The following is a 19,820-nucleotide window of genomic DNA, read 5'->3' on the forward strand; positions in this document are numbered from 1 at the left end:
CCGTTAACTTTTCGTCAGGTCACTACCTATCCAACATCTCTACGCGACACGCCTCGTACCTATCGTTGGTTGGCGTCTGGCGATACGGACGACGTCAACGACGCACGCGTGCGAGTGGCGCTCACGTTCGCCGTCACACGCATTACGCATTCTTTTACGTTATAAAACACAAGTTCTCGTTATACGATATCGTTCTAAAAAGAAAAGAGAAAAGGGTATTTATTTAGAATAGCTACTGCACCTCAAATATCGATGAAATTAGGCTTAATCGATTCGTTTTTGCATAAAACGAAAGAATCTGGCAGAAAAATGCGGCGGTCTGCCCTGCGAAGCGAGATATTTAGCGTTAAAGTTGACGACTCTCAGGTTATGAAACCTGTCATACCGACGAGATGTAGCGACTGTGGTAGCGACTAGCGACATGAACATGCCCCGCGGCCACATGCGCATGCTCTGTCAGCTCTGTGGCCACATGCGCATGCTCCGTGTCCGCACGCGCATGCAAAAGTGCGCGAATTTGAAACGTATGCATACTTATAATGCATAAATATAAATATGTACTTTTTATATACGAACTTTTCTCTGCTTTAACAAATTATTTGTTAAATAATTTGTTAAAGCAGAGATTAGTTGGTATATGGAAAGTACATATTTATATTTACAATGAATAGTTGGTATATAAATATGTACTTTTCATATACCAACTATTCTCTGCTTTAACAAACTATTTGTTAAATAATTTGTTAAAACAGAGAATAGTTGGGGTATGAAAAGTACATATTTATATGTACAATGAATAGTTGGTATATAAATATGTACTTTTCGTATACCAACTATTCTCTGCTTTAACAAATTATTTCTGTTTCGTTAACTTCGACGCATAATATCTGTAGCAGAAATAATTTGTAAAGCAGAGAATAGTTGGTATACGAAAAGTACATATTTATATACCAACTATTCATTGTAAATATAAATATGTACTTTCCATATACCAACTATTCTCTGCTTTAACAAATTATTTAACAAATAATTTGTTAAAGCAGAGAATAGTTCGTATATAAAAAGTACATATTTATATTTATGCATTATAAGTATGCATACGTTTCAAATTCGCGCACTTTTGCATGCGCGTGCGGACACGGAGCATGCGCATGTGGCCGCGGGGCATGTTTCTGTCGCTACCACAATCGCTACATCTCGTCGGTATGACAGGTTTCATAACCTGAGAGTCGTCAACTTTAACGCTAAATATCTCGCTTCGCAGGGCAGACCGCCGCATTTTTCTGCCAGATTCTTTCGTTTTATGCAAAAACGAATCGATTAAGCCTAATTTCATCGATATTTGAGGTGCAGTAGCTATTCTAAATAAATACCCAGTGGAGTTTCAATTTTGTCGCTGAGCAACGTTGTTTTTATTTTTTTTAGAGAGTTAAGATTTTTATAAAAATCTGCTGTGTATTCCATAAATATATAATAAAACGCGTTATCTCTTTACGATACATAAATAACTTGATTTAGACGTTACAATAGCTTTGGTTGTCGTTTTAAAGTTGACAGATCTAATATTCTACTGGGACAAGTGGTTCCGGATGTTTGTACAAGAGGATATCGACGTGGCGCGGGACTCGTGTTCACAGCCGCCAGTCTAAAATCGTGTTTAGACGAGGCTTTGTCAAATATTTGTTCGGTACCTAGGAAACAAATAAATATAGGTTACAACGCGTTACGCGTGTTACGCGTCAGCGAGTACGGCTCATAACAGCGCGAGACAACGTTATAAATGTATAATTTTATATACACTTTTACACACGCACACATTTTTTATACCATTTACGTCCGTTTAAGTGACGTACGTACACCAGCGTTATCTCGTTGCTCGATATACTCACTCTCCGCTTGAACATTATTCTTTCCTGGGAGAAGTTGATATCTTTCTAAATAACGCATCGTAGCTAATGACACATTGGTCCCTTGCATATTGCTGAGCATAAGATGTTTCAATGAAGATGATTCTTGTTTATGCCACGCTATATCGGCCAGTTGCTCGTCACTTAAATACTTCAATGCCAACGCTTTCATACGCATACTCGTATTTGTTTCGTTTACAACGCTAGTGGCGCGCGTCACATTTGCTCGATGATCCAAACGGGGATAAAAAGATGAATCAAAGTCCAACCTTCAAAGAAAATCACGTATAATTACAATGCCCTTATCATTAATACGTTATTACCATCATCGTCATATATTACTATATATATATATATATATATATATATATATATATATATATAGTAATGTGGCCAGTCATGCAGCGCAAAGTGTACACAACAATAACTTCTTATACGTATGCGTTAGACGAGTTAACGATTTACCGGTACAACTCATAGTCGGTAGCTCATTGTATTTGCACTGGACATTCGTGTCGTCGTTAATGGCAACTCGTTGCAAGCTAGTTTTTGTTTCAAGAAAAATACGTCGCAGCGTTGACGCGACAGATTTAATTCTATTTAACTCGAAATAAAAATTAATATTAAGATACGTACGTCTCGTTACCCGTGGACTCCCTGTGCTCGTCGTTATCGGTTAGACTAATCCCAAGTCTCCGAAGTTGTTCCAAAGTGGCCGCTTTAACGGTGTTCACGGCCGTTCTAGTTTCCGTATCGTTATCTCGTTCAACGTTGCGCGCTGTTTCGTCACGATTCAGATCTTTATCTTTATCGCTCGCGACGCTAGAATTTTGTAAAATTTCGTTAACCTGTCCCAAAACATTGTTGTAGAAGGTCCATCCTATTTTTGAAGTATGCCTCAACTTCGCGCTCTCATCGTCACTCGTATACTCCTGCATCTCAACGTGAATACTTGGTTCGGGAGTTGGCGGAGGTCTCTCGAGTATCTTAAGATCACCTCCGCTCAAAATCACGCTGTCATCTACGTCTTTGATTCGTCTAACCGTAGCGCCGTACTCTTCGTTTCTACGATTACGACGGTAGTCCGTAGTCGCTGGCGAATGCACGTCGCGCAAAGAACGTCGATCGACGTTTGTCTCGCAGCTCTTTTTCCCGTCTAGCCTAACGTAATCGTTTGTTCGTTCGACAGGACTGCGATCTACGTTCACGGATGCGTTTGGCCGTTTCTTCGCCGTCCGCGCTCGGTTATCCACGTTAACGTCTTCCCCCGTGCCCATACGTACACCTTTGCGCGTTTCCTCCCGCGTTAACGCGGTAGACGGATGTCGATACATTTTTGAAGATTCTTTGACGGAAGAACTCGCGTTGAACGTACTACTCCGCTGTTGCAAGCTGGAGGACAAATAACTCTCCGAATCTTCGACTATATTCTCTAATTGCGCTGCTCCAGGCTTGCGCGTAAATGTATTCTTATATCTATTAACAGGCTCTGCTGTATCACGTACGTTTACGGTATTTGTTCTATCAATATCGTTACCCTCTCCGCGAGGTTCAAGATTCTCGTCACGTATTTCAGAATCTATCAGAAACGGGCTGTTTTGCACGGTAAATTCGAAACTCGTCATAACGCCGATCGAAACCTTTTGTTCCACAAAAGCCTTTGTCGCGTGCTGTTCCAACAACGCTGTTTCTACTTCATTATTATTATTATTATTATTACCAAAGTTTTCTAGGTCTCGCTTCTCTACGACAGACGTACTCCGCGAGGCCACATTTTTCTTTATACCTCGCGTATGAGACTGCGCGAGGGACGAAGCAAGGGCAGGGTCGTAACGCGCTATTGGGTATCCGAATACTTGCGTCGCGAGGGGTTGCGAACACAAGCACGTTGCGTTGTTTCTGAACGTTTCTTCCTGCAATCTTACCAGTCTATCTACCTGGAGTTGTAACGTTTTGATCTGTTCATTTTGACTATTTACAAGCTGCAACAAGGTTTTCACCGTTTCGTTCGCGTCCACGTTGCACGTTGAGTAGCTAGGTATACGAACGCGTCGATGTCCAGGGGTCTGAAAATGTTGAGGTTGTTTCAAAGTATCCGAAATAGTATCGCTAGATAATCCCGGAGGACGATCGCGTACGCCGCGAGTTGTTTTTCGTACCGACGCGGAAGACAAGGGTCTCTCGTTCGAAGATAAACGAGTCTGCGTTTCGAGTTTATAAGAATCCCTGGTATTATCTCCAGTTTCCGTTCGCTCTCGTCGCTTTTGCGCGGAAGCCTGATTTTGTAATCCCGATGGCGACGCACGCGTATAGCTATAAGAGTCGTCGCGCGACGGCGAAGCGTGCGTCGTACTTGCGCGAGTCGTCTCTCCAGAGTATTTCCGTTCCTTCCAGGCCGCGTAAGAGTTGGGCGTGCACGAACGAGGATTATCGTCGGAGACTCGCGCCACGCTCGCCGATCTCGCCGGCGACGAATCGGCACTCGCCGCGTTTGGATTTCTCGTCACGGGCTTTTCGAAGATCAAAGAGATCTCTGGCACGGTCGGCGCTACGAAGCACTGTAAATTGTTTGAAATTATTTCCGCGATACTTTTTGGTACGTCGTACGTAGCTAAACTACGCGAGATACGCGAGATAAACAAGAGGAAAAACGATAGAGACAAAATATTTGACAGAGGTAGTTTGAGGAAGCAACTTACATCGCGTTTGGTTATAGGTTTCGGTACGACTCTCGGTTCAACGTCCTCTTCGCCGTCGTAAGGCTGATAACGCATGTTGAAAAGTTAGCTCGTATTATTACGAGGTGGTAATGCGTACAAAATGGGCAGTGGCGGTAGGCTCTTGGCTCTTTACTACTCTTTAGCGTCACAGAGACCGGGACTCGGGACTCGGGACTCGAAACACGAACGCTTGCAAAGATGTACAAAATATAATTGTCATTCCATTTCCACGCGAGTCAGAACTCAGGATCACATTGACAAACTTCAGCTTTTGACACGGACGATTCAAAATGCTTCGAAACCGATGGGTTTCACTTTCATACGTTTAACCTGACCTAACCTAACCGTCGTAGTTGCTAGTTGCCACTGTTGCCAGTGTCCGCGTCTTCTCGTCTCTAGAGCAAAGGTGTACTGTGTAGATGTAGAGGGTGTAGAGAGTGTACATTCGGCTCGAGCACCGTTCTGTGCGTCGCCATATGTTTTGGACCAACTACGAGGGAAACTTGAATTATTATTATCAATATAAATATAAAATATTGAGACGAGAAACAAAAATTTGTTCACGAGCACGCGCGGAAGCGCGCTGGACGTACAAAAAAGTACGTAAAGTGATTAAACGACAGCTATAGGTGTCTTTAATTTGCGAGCGAGAGGAGTTAAATTTATTATGTTATCTGTTATAATTATGCGCGCGCTTACTGGCTTACTCGATACGTGGGTAAATATTCGAAATCGATAACGTCGAAAGTGGCATATATATGTTAACTAGGAACGAGAAACGACGAAGAACTAAGAAATTTAAGCTATATTGATGAATCGATGATAAAATCGCGAAAGCGAAAAAGAGACGTAACAATCAAGTAGAAAAGAAACGTGACGTGAGACGTGGGAGTGGGAAATGACCACGGACGTAGTACGCGCGCAGAAGCGTACGCGGGCAATCGCATATCGCACCTCGCACCTCGCACCTGTGCCCCGTCAGCCCTGTGCTGGCAGCGCTGGATTGGTCAGGTCGTCAGGTTGGTGTTGGTCGGTGTCGGTGCTCGTCACTCGTCACCCGTGTCCTCGTGTGCTCGCACCGACACCATTGCCATTGCACCCATATCGCCAATCGCCATCGCCGCTCGCATCGCACCATATTCGCCCGATTCGCCCTAGCCTCCGCCGCGCCGCGCGCCGCCCCCGCGCCGGTTGATCGTGTTGCGCGCGCGTTTCGTTTCGGTCTCGCGAGTCGCGAGTCTGCGCGAGTCGCGATTCGCGAATCGCGATACTCGCCACTCGCCGCGCGTACTCGCGACGCGATCGGTCGTCGCTCGTCAGTCTGGTCAGTCATCGGTCGTGGTTCATCGCCATCGGTCAGGCGTCAGGCCGGTAAAGTGTCGCGTACGTATGTATCTTATACGGTACGGAGAGTGACGCGAGCCGCGAGCTTGCGCGTAGTGGAGCCTAGTCGCCACTCGCCACCCCAAACTAGTTATAGTGTCCCTGCAAACCCCAACGTCGCGTCGTCTCGTACCTCGTACAGCGCGCGACCACAAGTATATCACAGTTTTTCTTTTATTTTTACGGTTTCGTTCTAGTTTGAACGAGGCGTCGAGCGCCCAGACGACGGAAAGAGAGAAAGAGAGGAGCGAAACATGGCAGAGAAAATGTACTACCCCACGTCGGAGCTCGCGAGGGAGGCGCACTGCGGTAGCATGGAACAGTACGAGCGAATGCACGAGAGGTGAGTAGGAACGTGAAATTTCCACGCCTACGCCTCGCCCTACGCCAAAGAGAGGACTGTCGGATTAATAGAATAAATAAGCGATAGAGATGCAAAGGTATTTCAAGGGGATGTTCACTTACCGATATTGAATTTAACGGTCGGTGCAACGGGGTTGTTACTCTCCGTCTCTCTCCCCTGCTCTCTCACGAGAAATAGAATATCGCGTTTTTAGATAGGCATTGAGATTATTTGAGATTCGGGCCGTGAGATTCATCTACCCTTGATGCCTCGCGCAAACGTACGTACGAAGCGCGGCCGCGATATCGATCCCGTAGGGGTGGGACGACGTTCTCCGTGAAGAAAAGAGCGCTCCTCCGCGGTGCGGGCGCGCGGGCGCGGACAGCTAGAAATGTACAGCGGGAAGTATACGTGTATCGCGCCGTTGTACTCCAACTTAACGCGGTGCGATCTATGTATTTCGTTCATTCGCAACGTATTCCACCGGAGGGGGACTGCGAACTTGTCCAATTAATGCGGAAACGGCAATAATAATGCGCGCGATTCGCGGGTGCACCGAACGTGCATACATTTGTAAATAAAGTAGAATGAAGAATCGCCGCGTTACGTAAGAAAGGAGAGAGAGAGAGAGAGACGATAAGCGATAAACGATAATTATAACGTGTTATTTTTTCGCGTATCGCGTAACGATGAAGAGAAGCGTGTAATATAGCTCCAATTGAGACGTAGAGAGACTCGTGTAACTTTCTCTTTCCCCAGATCTATTAAGGATCCGTCGCAGTTCTGGGGAGAAATTGCCAAACAATTTTATTGGGAAACGCCAGCGACGGAGGACGAGTTCTTCTCGTACAATTTCGATCTGAGCAAAGGTGACATTTTCATAAGGTGGATGGAGGGAGCGTCGACAAACATAAGCTTCAATCTACTCGATAAGAACGTCAAGAGCGGAAATGGCGATAAAATTGCATTTTACTGGTAAGACTGTGGTAAGAGGACGAGTAAAATGACGATCGTTGGAGGAGTCCGTGAGGAGTGAGGAGTGAGTTGATATAAGACGAAGCGCGCGTCGACGTCGAGAGATAGCGAGAGCGCGGATCGGTCCGACGCGCGCGGTTCGTTTCCATGTAAAGTATACGCGTATCCTCGAACGGTAGATGCGAGTCATTGGAACGTTGAGCTTGCGTCGCTTACGCAAAATGATATATTTCATTGCTAAATATGCGATATATATATATACATATATATCTCCACCTTAACGCGCCCGCGGTCGCGTCGCCACTTTTAACCGCGCGCGCGAATGAGACTTGTTTCGCGCCGGGAATCTCTCTCTACGCTCTTTGCTCGCTATATATTTGCGAGAGAGGGAGAGAGAGACGCGAGCGAAAAGAATTATCATGAGTTTCGCGATATCACGCTTCATACATATTTGATTCCCGGCCTACCTACGCTGGATTCCGGCCGGATTATCGTTCGGTAATCAGTGTTCGCCATCGATTACCATCGATAATGTAACGATGTTAGACTATAGAATCGCATTTCGGACAATTCGAGTTTTCAGTCGTATATCTCTTTTCGCTTAATCATCGACGATCGTCGATGCCATTCGGAATATTCTGATGCACGTCTGTGACATTTTGTCGCGCGTGTCACGGAATACGCGACGTCGACCGTCGCGTCGACCGCGTCGGACGATCGCGGACCGTGTTCGTCCTATTTAATATTTGCCGAAAAACTCGACGCGTGGCCTACGCGTGGCCTGCGTCTCCATTGGCCAGCGAGGGATCGCGCGCGACGCGTCATTGCGTGCGTCACAGCGACGGCACGACTGAGGACGTGAAGACCGAGCTGACTCGCGGACTGAGCGCGATTCGCACTGATAATTTTGCCGCGAGGGCATGCGAGCCGCGAGAATTTAATTTCCTTCTTGACGTCGGCATCGTCGGCAACCGTTCGATATAGATATAGATATAGATATCTGAGATACCCGAGCAAAGTCTCCTTTTCCTCGCGAATATCGCGAATATGCGATCGCGATGCGAGCGCGTTGAGCGTAAATCCGATCGATCGCCAATGAGACGTGAGAGCAAGATTATATAGACGTTATAGACGAACGGGACTGTCAGAAAAATATCGTAAAAATTCATTCAAATTCAAATATTCGCCGCGAGCGCAAATCACGAATGCTAAGCGTGCCAAGTACAAGATGGTATATGTTAATGTTTATGTTAATGACTTGGACGGTATATGAATTAACACCGTCTAATCCTGAGTTTAGAGAGGAGATTGAGAGACGAAGGTCATTTTCAGATGCGGCGCGCTCTTCTCAGACCTCGCGTAACGTCGCTCAAGGATAATATATATCCTTCGGCGCATATAAGATGCATATACTGATGAGAGACTATAACAATTAACAATAAGGTCTAGTTCGTCTCACGCTCGTAGCTCCTCTTACAGCCCTTAGCTCTTAGCTCTTAGCTCTTAGCGTATATCCTATTTCTATTACACGAGATTTTACACGACGTAACTTTCTCTATTCGCAATCGGTATAGCGACCGAGGCGATGTGATTGAAAAGTCTCGTTTTATCGGTCGATTTGCTATGTCATCAAGCTAGGCGCAAGCTTGTCCAGCTTGTTTTGACCTTCCATAATGTAGTTCATTCTACGACAATTCTTATTGTTAATTTAGCATTAGCATGTTACGCTTATGACGTAAGACTATCAAAATGTATGCGCGCGAGCGCGGTCTCTCTTCGAGCACATTTCCAAGCTTGACTTTTCTCATATAGTGTTATAAGGTATCCCTCGAAATCTTTTAGATACGCATAGTAGGATACTTCAAATTTCAACGTGAGGGAAAATAAAACTAATGACTTTTTAGACTGCTCCAAACGATTCAGATCTAATGCATATGTATGTATTTACGTATGTACAGTTAAATGCGCCTGACATATATATATATATATATATATATATATATATACACACGTATATAAGTATGTTTACGTATTTATATTCATTGCTGCGTCCTCGCGTTACGCGACTTGGCGCTTGTGAGACCGCGCGAATAGAATGTACGTTTGATACTTTTCGTCTTCTTTCGAATGTCGAGTCGAATGAAAAATTTTATCGTTAGATTTTATCATTTACTACTATTCGTTGTGCTATCGCCCAGGGAAGGAAACGATCCGGAAGATTATTCGCGACTGACGTATAGAAAGTTGCTCGAGGAGACGTGCAGGTTTGCGAATGTTCTCAAGTCGAAGGGTGTCTCCAACGGTGACAAAGTGGTGATTTACATGCCGATGATCTTGGAGCTACCGATCGCCATGCTGGCTTGCACGAGGATAGGGGCGGTTCACAGCGTGGTGGTAAGTAAATACCAATATTATAGGCCAAAACGGGAGTTTGTCTTCCCGGGTAAAGTCAGGAGGAGAAAAACAATAAGGACACACGGTATATGATAATACGCGTGCAGTTCGCAGGATATTCATCTGACTCGTTGGCGGATCGTATCCTCGATTCCAAGGCCAAAGTTCTCATCACTGCGGATGGCGTGTGGAGAGGCGAGAAGTTGCTTCTGTTGAAAAATATCTGCGACGAAGCTGCGGATAAGGTCACGAAGCATGGCCATCGACTCGAAAGCTGCATCGTCGTCGCGCATCTGAGAAGACTCAACAATCCACAGGGTAAGACGAAGGGAGTGAACGGCACTAGCAACGGTACGGCCATGGAAATGGCCAATGTTTCTTGGGACGACGATCGAGATGTTTGGTGGCACGACGAGATGGAGGACGCAGAGGCGAGCTGTTATCCAGTTTGGATGGCCGCTGAGGATCCACTGTTTATCCTTTATACGAGGTACGTGTTTCTTTTGTTTGTCATCGCAATCGTCTACCTATCGCAGTCGAGGCCAAATAGAAAATAGAGTCGATAACGAATAGCGCCTTTCTCCAAGATGCGTAGCTCTCTCCCTCTCCCCCCCCCCATCCCACACGTCGTTCTCGCTCAAACGATTATTTTAAATGCTTTCCCACATAGCGGCTCTACTGGAAAACCGAAGGGTGTTCTCCATACCACTGCGGGATATTTGATCTATGCGGCAACAACTTTCAAATATGTTTTCGACTATCATCCAGGCGATATTTATTGGTGTACCGCCGATTGCGGCTGGATCACGGGACACACTTACGTGGTTTACGGCCCGTTGGCGAATGGCGCGACATCTGTCATAGTACGTATGCCATTTCCTACATTCTCTTACGTATATCGTTCGTCACTTTCGGCCTCTTCACTCTCGGCAATTCGCACTTGACAGTTCGAGGGTACACCCTTCTATCCGGAAAATGATCGATACTGGTCCATTATCGACAAGTACAAGGTCACGCAATTTTATACGGCGCCAACGGCTATCAGATCACTAATGAAATTTGGCGATCATCTTGTCAAGAAGCATAGCTTATCCACGCTTAAGGTAAATCTCGTTGCGCTTATTCATCGATCGCAAAAGAAGAAAAAGAAAAAGAATAAAAACGAAAATGAAAGAAATATATGCTTAACATACAGAGAGCCATGCGTTTCAGGTCCTCGGTTCAGTCGGCGAACCGATCAATACCGAAGCTTGGCTCTGGTTTTATAATCTCGTCGGCCACGGCAAATGCAGCGTAGCGGACACTTTCTGGCAAACGGAAACTGGTGGTCATGTAATTACACCGTTGCCTGGTGCTACGCCTATGAAGCCAGGCTCCGCGGTAAAAAACTTTTTACCGTTAAAAAATTCCTGCGTGACAAATAATTATTTATTTCTGATGTACAAAACGAATGTGTAGACATTCCCTTTCTTTGGGGTTCTGCCGGAGCTTCTTGACGAGGACGGTTGCGTGATTGAGGGCGAAGGAGAGGGATACCTCGTCTTCCGTCGACCATGGCCAGGGATGATGCGAACCCTCTACGGCAATCATCAACGTTTTCAAAATACGTACTTTGATCGATTCAATGGATTTTACTGTACGGGAGACGGTAAGCGCGTTGTCTGATCTTTCTTCTGTTTTTCTCCCCCTTATTATTTTATTGTTGTATTTCAATTAATCGCACGCATACTACCCGCGAGATTATTTCGCTAGAGGATTTCGATATTTCGTTCCAACGTATTTGGCATCTTTACCAAGTTCCTCTTCGATCCTCAATATTTGATTATACTTGCCCGTTCTTTCACTCCTGCAATTATGGGCAATATTAGACGTGGGCTGCGGTCCACTTGACGCTACAAATGTTTCGAAGCATTCCTCTTCTCCTTTCTTTCACGGAAGAAAGAAGGAGAAGAAAAACGCATGCTTCAAAGCATTTGTAGCGTCAAGTGGGCCCGCAAGCCATATGGTTAAATGGATATGTGATTTTTACGTATCGTATAATCCGGTCGATCGTTAGACGAGAATAAGCTCGAGTAAAAAATTAGCGACGATGAAACGACGTAGCATTCGGTTTGAGATTGATTCTAAACTCGGAACATATCACTTTCGACTACATATTTGCCCGCGTCCTCTGTTACCTGCAAGGTGCTCCGGCTTTGAATTGGCCGGCGGAAAGTCCAACCGCCAAATCTGCGATGAAATTGTCTTCCGTCTCGCCGTGGCTCGTGCTCACGATATAACCCCAATTGTTGATTCTTGCCATTTTCGCGCACGTAATGACCTCTGTCACAGTGCCGATCTGTGATGGTCTTAGTATGAGACAGTTTGCTACATTTCTGACCATTGCTTCTTCGATCCTCTCGACATTCATCGCGGTGAGATCGTCGCTGACTACTTGAATCCCTTGGTGAACGATCGTTAGCCAACTATCCCAGTCCTCTTGATCAAAAGGATCTTCGATCGAAACTATCGTTGGGAATTTCGAGATATACTTAAGATATTGGTCCCGCAAAGCCTCGGCCCCCAAATAATTAGTGGGCTCGGAATCCTTCGTCTTGAACGCTAAGTCGTATCCTCCTATGTGTGAATGTAAATGCAGACTTTCTTTAGGATATACCTGTAAGATAATTGTACGTGGAAGGAGGAAGATAATAGACCTTCTTTATAAAAAGCGCTCGCTGCCATATCCAGCGCTATTTTAATTCTGCCTTCGTAACCAGCGTCTCTAATGGATGCGTCTAAAAGGGTCAAAGCGGCTTCGTCGTTCTCCAAATTAGGAGCGAAGGCTCCATCGTCACTAGTCGGAAGTGGGCCCCGTATTTGTTTAGCATCGATGATTTTTCTCTCTAGCACTCGATACATTTCGGTTGCCATTTTCATGGCGTCAGCGAAACTCTCGGCACCTGCGTTACGCATGAAAAACACAAGAAACTCTGGCCGGATATTTCGAAAGTCTAATCATTAAGGATCATATGTATTCAGCTTTGCATGTATGTACATACATACGTACATATAAGTACGCACGCATACACACACCTACGGGTAATATCGCAAATTCTTGACACGATAAATTATTGTCAGCATATCGTCCCCCGTTGATCATGGTAAAACTTGGTACAGGTATGCATAATTTATTGTTTTCGGCCAATTCGGCAATGTATCTGAAATATATATAAAAGACCGAGAATAAGTGATCGTAATAAAAGGATTCTTTGCAGAATCGATCCTGGAATCCCAGGTGAATTTAGCTGTATATATGGAATAAAATGACGATGGTATATACACTATACCTGTATACTGGGAGACCCTTCTTAGCGGCGCCAGCTTTGCAACAGGCTACGGAGACCCCGAGGATAGCGTTAACGCCAAGTCTCGATTTATTCTCCGTACCATCCAACTTGTTTAGCAAACCGTCTATCTCCATTTGTTGACAAACTTCTAGCCTTGACTTTATCAGTTGAGGAGCAATCACGTTGTTAACGATATCGACAACTTTAAATACCGAGCGACCGTGATAAGCCGCCGCGTTCTCATCTCTGATTTCGCGCGCTTGATTCGGATTGAGCAAAACGGTAGAGGGTACTGACGATCTGAATAAACCGACATCGGTGATCACATCGACTTCCAACGTCGGTTCGCCCCTGCTGTCGAATATCTGACGAGCTTTGATCTTTCGAAGTGCCATTTTACATATTCGAAATTTTTATAATCGCTTTATATCGTTGCAGATTAAATTGGACGTTTGCTTTACGCGGATTTCGTAAACGCGTCGATCCTACGATTTGGCTACATAATCTAACAATTTTGACCAGAGTTACGCGCGCGTTTAGGTTCGACGTTTGACGTTCGACTTGGACCGTCAAGTCAGACAGTCAGACTATATAATCTCAGAGTCGACTGTCTAATATCTAATAGTAAATAGTAAAGTAAGACATGACGGATTGTTTGTAGCCTAATTCAGATCAGAGTTTAGGAATTAGGTTAGGCCAAGTACGTCGAGATTCCCTACTGTTAAATATGCTCTCCATATTCCAATTAATTTTATTCATATATCGCTCCAGGAGAATGGACGTCGATCCTTATTCTCTCTTCGTCTCTCATTTAAAATTAAGATTTTATTTTTGCAAACTTATTTAACTTTCAATTGCGATCAGTCATATATGAAAATTACGTAAATTACATATTTCTTTCGATCAATGATTTTAGGTGCGAGACGCGACGCAGATGGATATCTGTGGGTAACTGGCCGTATCGACGATATGCTGAACGTTTCCGGTCATCTAATGTCAACGGCTGAAGTGGAAAGTGTGTTGGCGGAACATTCTTCGGTAGCCGAGGCTGCAGTAGTCAGCAAATCGCATCCTGTTAAAGGTCAATGTCTATATTGTTTCATTACTCCAACCGCGGGGACGACATTCGACGAAAAATTGCAAGGCGAGCTTAAAAGAAAAGGTGAGTTTCATTCGACTCGATCGACTAAACTTATGCCCTATTTAATATGCGCGGCGATTAATACGCGTGTAAAATTAATATGATTCGAGCAGTACGTGAAAGGATTGGCCCATTCGCTCAACCGGACGCCATCCAACATGCCCCGGCTCTACCGAAAACAAGATCCGGCAAGATTATGAGACGTATGTTGAGAAAAATCGCGGCGGGCGACAGGAATATCGGAGACACGTCAACATTGGCCGATGAAACTGTTATTCAACTTTTATTTGAGTTAAGGCCATGCGTTTAAGTCATGCATTTTCTCGCTTATAATAGGAAAAATGAAAGTATCTTGAGAGAATTTTTCGCGATTGAGAATGTCGGAAACATATCGCACGCGCGATTTCCGGATAATTTTATATAGATAAAAGAGTAATAGATTGCACATTGAATTCGCACAATATCAGAGACGCATACTTTTCAGATACTTTAATTTGACAACGTTACGAACAATGTTACGAACGTACAAAATGTATTATATATAAAACGATATTGTTGTCCTCTCGTCAATCGAATCGAATTGATATCGTCATCCTGATATTGTCGTTCAAGATTTTTAAGTGAGTAAAAATGTAAGTTATATTTTTTAGGTATGTCTCTTTCTCTCTTTTATTTTCGACCGACCACTTGATCTCGAATAGATCAAAAGGGACATATAGGAAAGGAGAGAGAGAGAGAGAGAGAGAGAGAGAGAGAGAGAGAGAGAGAGAGAGAGAGAGAGAGAGAGAGAGAGAGAGAGAGAGAGAGAGAGAGAGAGAGAGAGAGAGAGAGAGAGAGTAGATTGTTGATATAATTAAATTAATTATAAATTATTGGTCGCTCTTTTCAAAGAGGTGTCGCGGCTGCTATATACATATCCTACATAAGCATCGCCAGTAAGATAGTAAGTGTCCTTTTGTTAAGTCCAAGGTTAAGTTTGAAATTAATCGCGAGAGGCAAAACGCGCTCAATACTGGTAAATCGTAATAAAAATAGCACGATAGCAGAACGCTGGTTGCACAATTACTAACAACTGTTATTTAATTTAACGGACGAATGTAGTGGATAGTTGGGCGATGTGTACGCGTTATTGCTGATGCATCATTACTATAATGTAATGCAAAAAGGAAATTTTGCTTTCTGCTATTTGATGTGTACATATATACAAATACATATATATAAAAACACGTTAAAAAACTGCTTGCGTATACGCATATACACAGGGTGGCTCTCTATCACTTTTACGTATGTATATTTCGTTTTAATGACATGTTTTTCGAGATGAGCTTGAAACGCTCAGAGAGGGATGAGTCGTGTCTCGTCGTTTCTGCTACTTAAAGAATAAGCGATTAAAGAAAGGATATATACAGATGTATGTACTTATGAATGAAAGTTGCCTCGTATTCCCTCGGGAGTTACGTCACATACATATCATTCCTTGTGGAACAAAACAACTTTAGGTGTGATAATAAGTGTACATGTATTGTATCGTATGTAGATATAAAACAAGCGACATATGTAAGAGACAGATATAATATATATATACTACACCAAGAGTATATACGCGTGTATTATAATTACGATTGTTCCGTTAAACATCGAAGAGTATATTGTACCATTCTTTCGCATCCTTTTCGCATGTGGAAAATCCTTCATCCTTGTAGAAAAGTGTAAAAAAAAAATAATTATTTTAATTACTTTGTTGTATTTCTTATCTATGTGTATAGTGTGAGGACTGGCGAGAATCGATTCGCACAATGGGTGGTGGAAGTTTCTGTGTAGAAGACCAATACGCGTGACGTTATCGCGTTAGTAGGAACTGTAGGAAGCCATCTGAAATCTGAGGCCTGCCGAGTGCTGAGGCCATTACACGGGGACGGCCGTCGGAGTCGTCGATGCTTGATGCTTGGCTCGACGTCTCGATGCTCGATACGTGGTCGTGCGAGTCGTGCCGGTGGGTACCGATTCGGCGCGGTTCAGCGCGGTTCAGCGCGGTTGTCGTCGAGTGAGCCCGAGCCGAGTCAGCCGAGTGTCGCAAACGGCAAATACAGTCAGTATCGGCGAGTAATCTGCGATCAGCTGGCGCCTGGCTCAGCTCACAGCTGCTCATCAGTCGGTGATAGCACAAGCACTAAGCACATAGCGAACGAGTGAATTCGCGGCGCAGAGCGCAGTGGTCAGTTGTGGGGTGGGGTGCGAGCTGTGAGCACCTGATAACGGACGTCCATATTCCATTTACATTATTACATATTACGTATCCTAGGTGGGCCTCTCAGAAGTCGGAAGCGTTTCTCACGTCGGATAAATCATGTCGAATGTCGACGAGTGCTACATCGAAATTTTGCGACTCGTGAAGCAAGCTGGCTCGGTAAGTCTCGACCAGCTAAACTGCTAAAACTAAAACCTAATATATGCGAGTTAACTCGCTGGCTAAGCTGGCTTGGCTTCTAAGAATGTATATAAGTGACGATCGAGCTATGTCGCTATTAAAATTTATCAGATATTAGGATATATATTTTACAATTAAGATCTGATGTGTGTGTGTGTGTGGGGCGAATTGGCGCAAGCGAATCCACGAGATTGTCCATTATTGTCGTGGTGTGTTGACTGCTGACTGATGCTGACTGCTGGTCACTGCTGGCCACTGCTGGCCACTGCTGGCCACTGCTGGCTGCTGGCATCGCTGGTATAGACATATATATGAGAGATTACGATAGCGCGCGTCACGCGCGTGATGATTCCTGCACAGGAATCACAGATCACGGGATGCGAAAGCGGAAATACATTGATATTGATACATAATATGTGCGCGCGCGCGTGCGCACACACAATCATGCGAGTAAATGTGCGGCAAAAACTACACGTTTTTCTTCCTCGCGCAATCGCGTTTGGTAGCATATATGCAATGTGTATTTGTTTACAAGTATAATAATAATTCGAATCGTGATAATATTAATTATTACCAAGCATCCAGTTTTTGGCAATTGCCACACACATGGCACACATCGATAATAGATAGATTTCATCGTGCTCTATATATATGATGTTTTACCTGCAGATCATCAGGGAAAAGATTTCGCAACGAAAAGATGTGCTCACGAAATCGTGCGACGTTGATTTGGTTACGAAATGGGATCAAGAGGTAGAAAAACTTTTAATCGACGGAATATCGTCCAGATATCCCGAACACAGGCAAGTTAATTATCAATTACTTGGCTATATATTGCCTTCGACTCATGACTTGCGTCTTATTTTTCAATGAAACTTGAAACTCTTGAAAGTATATACGTATATCCATCAGATTCCAGACTCACGCATACGTTGCAATAGCAATTGAATAGATAATAATACATCGATAATATTTTTATCTACTGCATTAATCTCACAGTCTTAATAATAAAATAAACTTAGCAAGAGTCTCCGCGAAATCATGTAACTTGTAACATATTGCAGATATAATGACGATAATTTTCAATAATGCGCGGCAGCGCGTAAGAAATATTTAATATTCACATAATAGTAAAGAAAAAAAAATAATAATAATAATAAATGTGAAAATACTTAAAGTGGAAAGTAGAGATGGAGGAGGAAATTAAAATGCAAATTAAATTTGCCTCGATGGCAATAGTTAAAAGGAAAAAAGGCAAGCTATATTTTGACATCTAAAGTAAATATTCCAAAGTAAATATTTTACGCGGCATGCAGGTTTATCGGCGAGGAGAGCACTGCATCGGGACAGAAAGTAGAATTGACGAATGCTCCAACATGGGTAATCGATCCTATCGACGGGACGATGAATTTCGTTCACGGTTTACCGCACACGTGCGTCTCAGTTGCGCTGCTTATTAATAAAGTAGCGGAAATAGGAGTAGTGTACAATCCGATTTTGGAGCAACTTTTTACCGCTCGTAAAGGTCAGGGCGCATTTCTCAATGGCGCCCCAATTCGTGTATCCGACGAAAAGGGTAAATCGTCCTCTATTTTTAATAACTAATAAGGAATAAATAAGTTACATCTTTGTACATAGGCGTTTCGAATCGCTCAAAATACATTATTTATTAGAGCTTATTTCATCCCCTTCAAATCTTTTGTGTATGCCTATATTCATACTTTGATTAAATTTGATTAAATGTAGCGCAAGGTGCAAGTAATCTCTCACTATAGGCGATTTTTTGCGTGACTCTGGTATAAGCGGGTATAAAGCGACCAAAGTGTACCAAACTGCACCAGCAGTCCAGCACCAATATTAGCAACCCACCGATAGCAACTTTGGTATATATGTAACAAACCATACCAAACGATCGCCAAAAATCGTCTTATATAAAACCAACATTTTCAGACGACGAACGAATGCGAATTTTACGATATGATTTTATTCAGCGTCGAAAAGGCTAATGTATCAAAGAATTAATATTCCAAGTCGATTAATATTATATATGTATAATATTGTTCCAATTTCACTATTTATTCCATCGTTTGCTTCAAATTTAAATCTTTTGATATATAAATGACAAATTATATAATTAATATAATATAAACCAATATTATGGGGCATATATATACATATATAAATCGACAACTCTTCTTCTAATCATTTTGTCTAATTTAATTAATGGTCGTTGCTTCAGACGTGCGTAAGGCACTGGTAATGGTAGAAATGGGAACCAGTAGAGATCCAGAAAAATTGAAAATAGTCTTGCAAAATATAACGCTCCTTACCGCACAAGTTCACGGGTAAGACATATTTACGAGTTATATGAAAGATTATATGAAGGATTTCACAAAGAGATTTATTTACTTTGTCGTACAGGATACGAACGCTTGGTTCAGCAGCTCTGAATATGTGCATGGTGGCTCTTGGTGGTGCTGACGTTTCTTTTGAATTTGGTATACATGCGTGGGACATTGCAGCCGGAGATCTTATTGTTCGAGAAGCCGGCGGTGTATCGATAGATCCAGCTGGTAAACCAGTTGCGAAACATATTAATACGCGTCAATCAACGTACAGCCAAATAATTTGACATATAATAAATATATGTATAAGATAGATGCCAAAATAATGCACGTCTAATTCATTTCGCTCTTATGTTAAAAGGAGGTCCATTTGACGTGATGAGCAGAAGGACGTTGTGCGCATCATCGATGGAATTAGCTCAACGACTTTCCAAAATATTAATCCAGTATTATCCAGAGCGAGATTAAGAAGCTTGAAAACTCAACATATGGAAGACGAAGAAAAATTATTATGTTTTTACCGGTCGGATCAGAGATCGTTAAAAATAATAAAAATATTAATGTCTAAAAGAAAAAAAAGCATAAATTTAAATTTAGGTCGTTATAGAATGTATATTGCTGGATATTTCTATCCAAATTAGATAATTTTTATCCAGAAAATATCAATGAAATTGTCAACCTCTTTGAAATATCTGAATTGTATCCTCTTATATAGTTTAAAAAATAAATTGACGAGTTTATTCACTTATGACTTATATGATATAAAATTAACTCTGTATATATAATAATTTTCTTTGTACGTACATTGTTATGTGTATAGATGGAGAAAATAAATCTTTTTTTTTTTGAATTATT

The 19,820-nt window shown here is 43.0% G+C and overlaps 4 protein-coding genes across 7 annotated transcripts; 2 read left to right on the forward strand and 2 right to left on the reverse strand.

Moving 5' to 3' along the window:
• Window positions 1-1,454: 1,454 nt before the first annotated feature.
• On the reverse strand, window positions 1,455-5,721 carry LOC143899213 (uncharacterized). The gene is made up of 4 exons (XM_077409310.1): window positions 5,589-5,721; window positions 4,607-5,117; window positions 2,544-4,465; window positions 1,455-2,176 (listed from the first exon to the last, which is right to left on the reverse strand). Exons 2-4 carry the CDS (start codon window positions 4,679-4,681, stop codon window positions 1,831-1,833), a joined length of 2,343 nt encoding a protein of 780 aa, XP_077265436.1. The 5' UTR covers window positions 4,682-5,117; window positions 5,589-5,721; the 3' UTR covers window positions 1,455-1,830.
• Window positions 5,722-6,217: 496 nt separating this feature from the next.
• Window positions 6,218-15,790, forward strand: Accoas (acetyl coenzyme A synthase). The gene is made up of 10 exons (XM_077409311.1): window positions 6,218-6,353; window positions 7,113-7,328; window positions 9,527-9,722; window positions 9,830-10,212; window positions 10,393-10,585; window positions 10,670-10,825; window positions 10,935-11,102; window positions 11,181-11,370; window positions 13,968-14,213; window positions 14,306-15,790. The coding sequence occupies exons 1-10, from the start codon at window positions 6,265-6,267 to the stop codon at window positions 14,500-14,502; spliced, it is 2,034 nt and encodes a 677-aa protein (XP_077265437.1). The 5' UTR covers window positions 6,218-6,264; the 3' UTR covers window positions 14,503-15,790.
• LOC143899215 (enolase) lies at window positions 11,212-13,461 on the reverse strand. The gene is made up of 5 exons (XM_077409312.1): window positions 13,052-13,461; window positions 12,798-12,922; window positions 12,419-12,664; window positions 11,900-12,338; window positions 11,212-11,568 (listed from the first exon to the last, which is right to left on the reverse strand). The coding sequence occupies exons 1-5, from the start codon at window positions 13,444-13,446 to the stop codon at window positions 11,463-11,465; spliced, it is 1,311 nt and encodes a 436-aa protein (XP_077265438.1). The 5' UTR covers window positions 13,447-13,461; the 3' UTR covers window positions 11,212-11,462.
• A 178-nt stretch (window positions 15,791-15,968) lies between the features above and the next one.
• LOC143899216 (inositol monophosphatase 1) lies at window positions 15,969-19,713 on the forward strand. 4 transcript variants are annotated; one of them, XM_077409316.1, is made up of 7 exons: window positions 15,969-16,281; window positions 16,495-16,599; window positions 17,290-17,423; window positions 17,937-18,196; window positions 18,860-18,965; window positions 19,042-19,193; window positions 19,327-19,713. In XM_077409316.1, the coding sequence occupies exons 2-7, from the start codon at window positions 16,540-16,542 to the stop codon at window positions 19,431-19,433; spliced, it is 819 nt and encodes a 272-aa protein (XP_077265442.1). In that variant the 5' UTR covers window positions 15,969-16,281; window positions 16,495-16,539; the 3' UTR covers window positions 19,434-19,713. The 4 variants fall into 4 exon arrangements, with proteins under 4 accessions (XP_077265442.1, XP_077265443.1, XP_077265441.1 ...); XM_077409315.1 differs by having other exon boundaries at window positions 16,201-16,433; XM_077409314.1 differs by having other exon boundaries at window positions 16,201-16,407.
• Window positions 19,714-19,820: the final 107 nt, after the last annotated feature.

Source organism: Temnothorax americanus, unplaced genomic scaffold (genome assembly GCF_048541705.1).
Source record: "Temnothorax americanus isolate GAGA-0224 unplaced genomic scaffold, ASM4854170v1 Scaffold26, whole genome shotgun sequence".
NCBI lineage: Eukaryota > Metazoa > Arthropoda > Insecta > Hymenoptera > Formicidae > Temnothorax > Temnothorax americanus.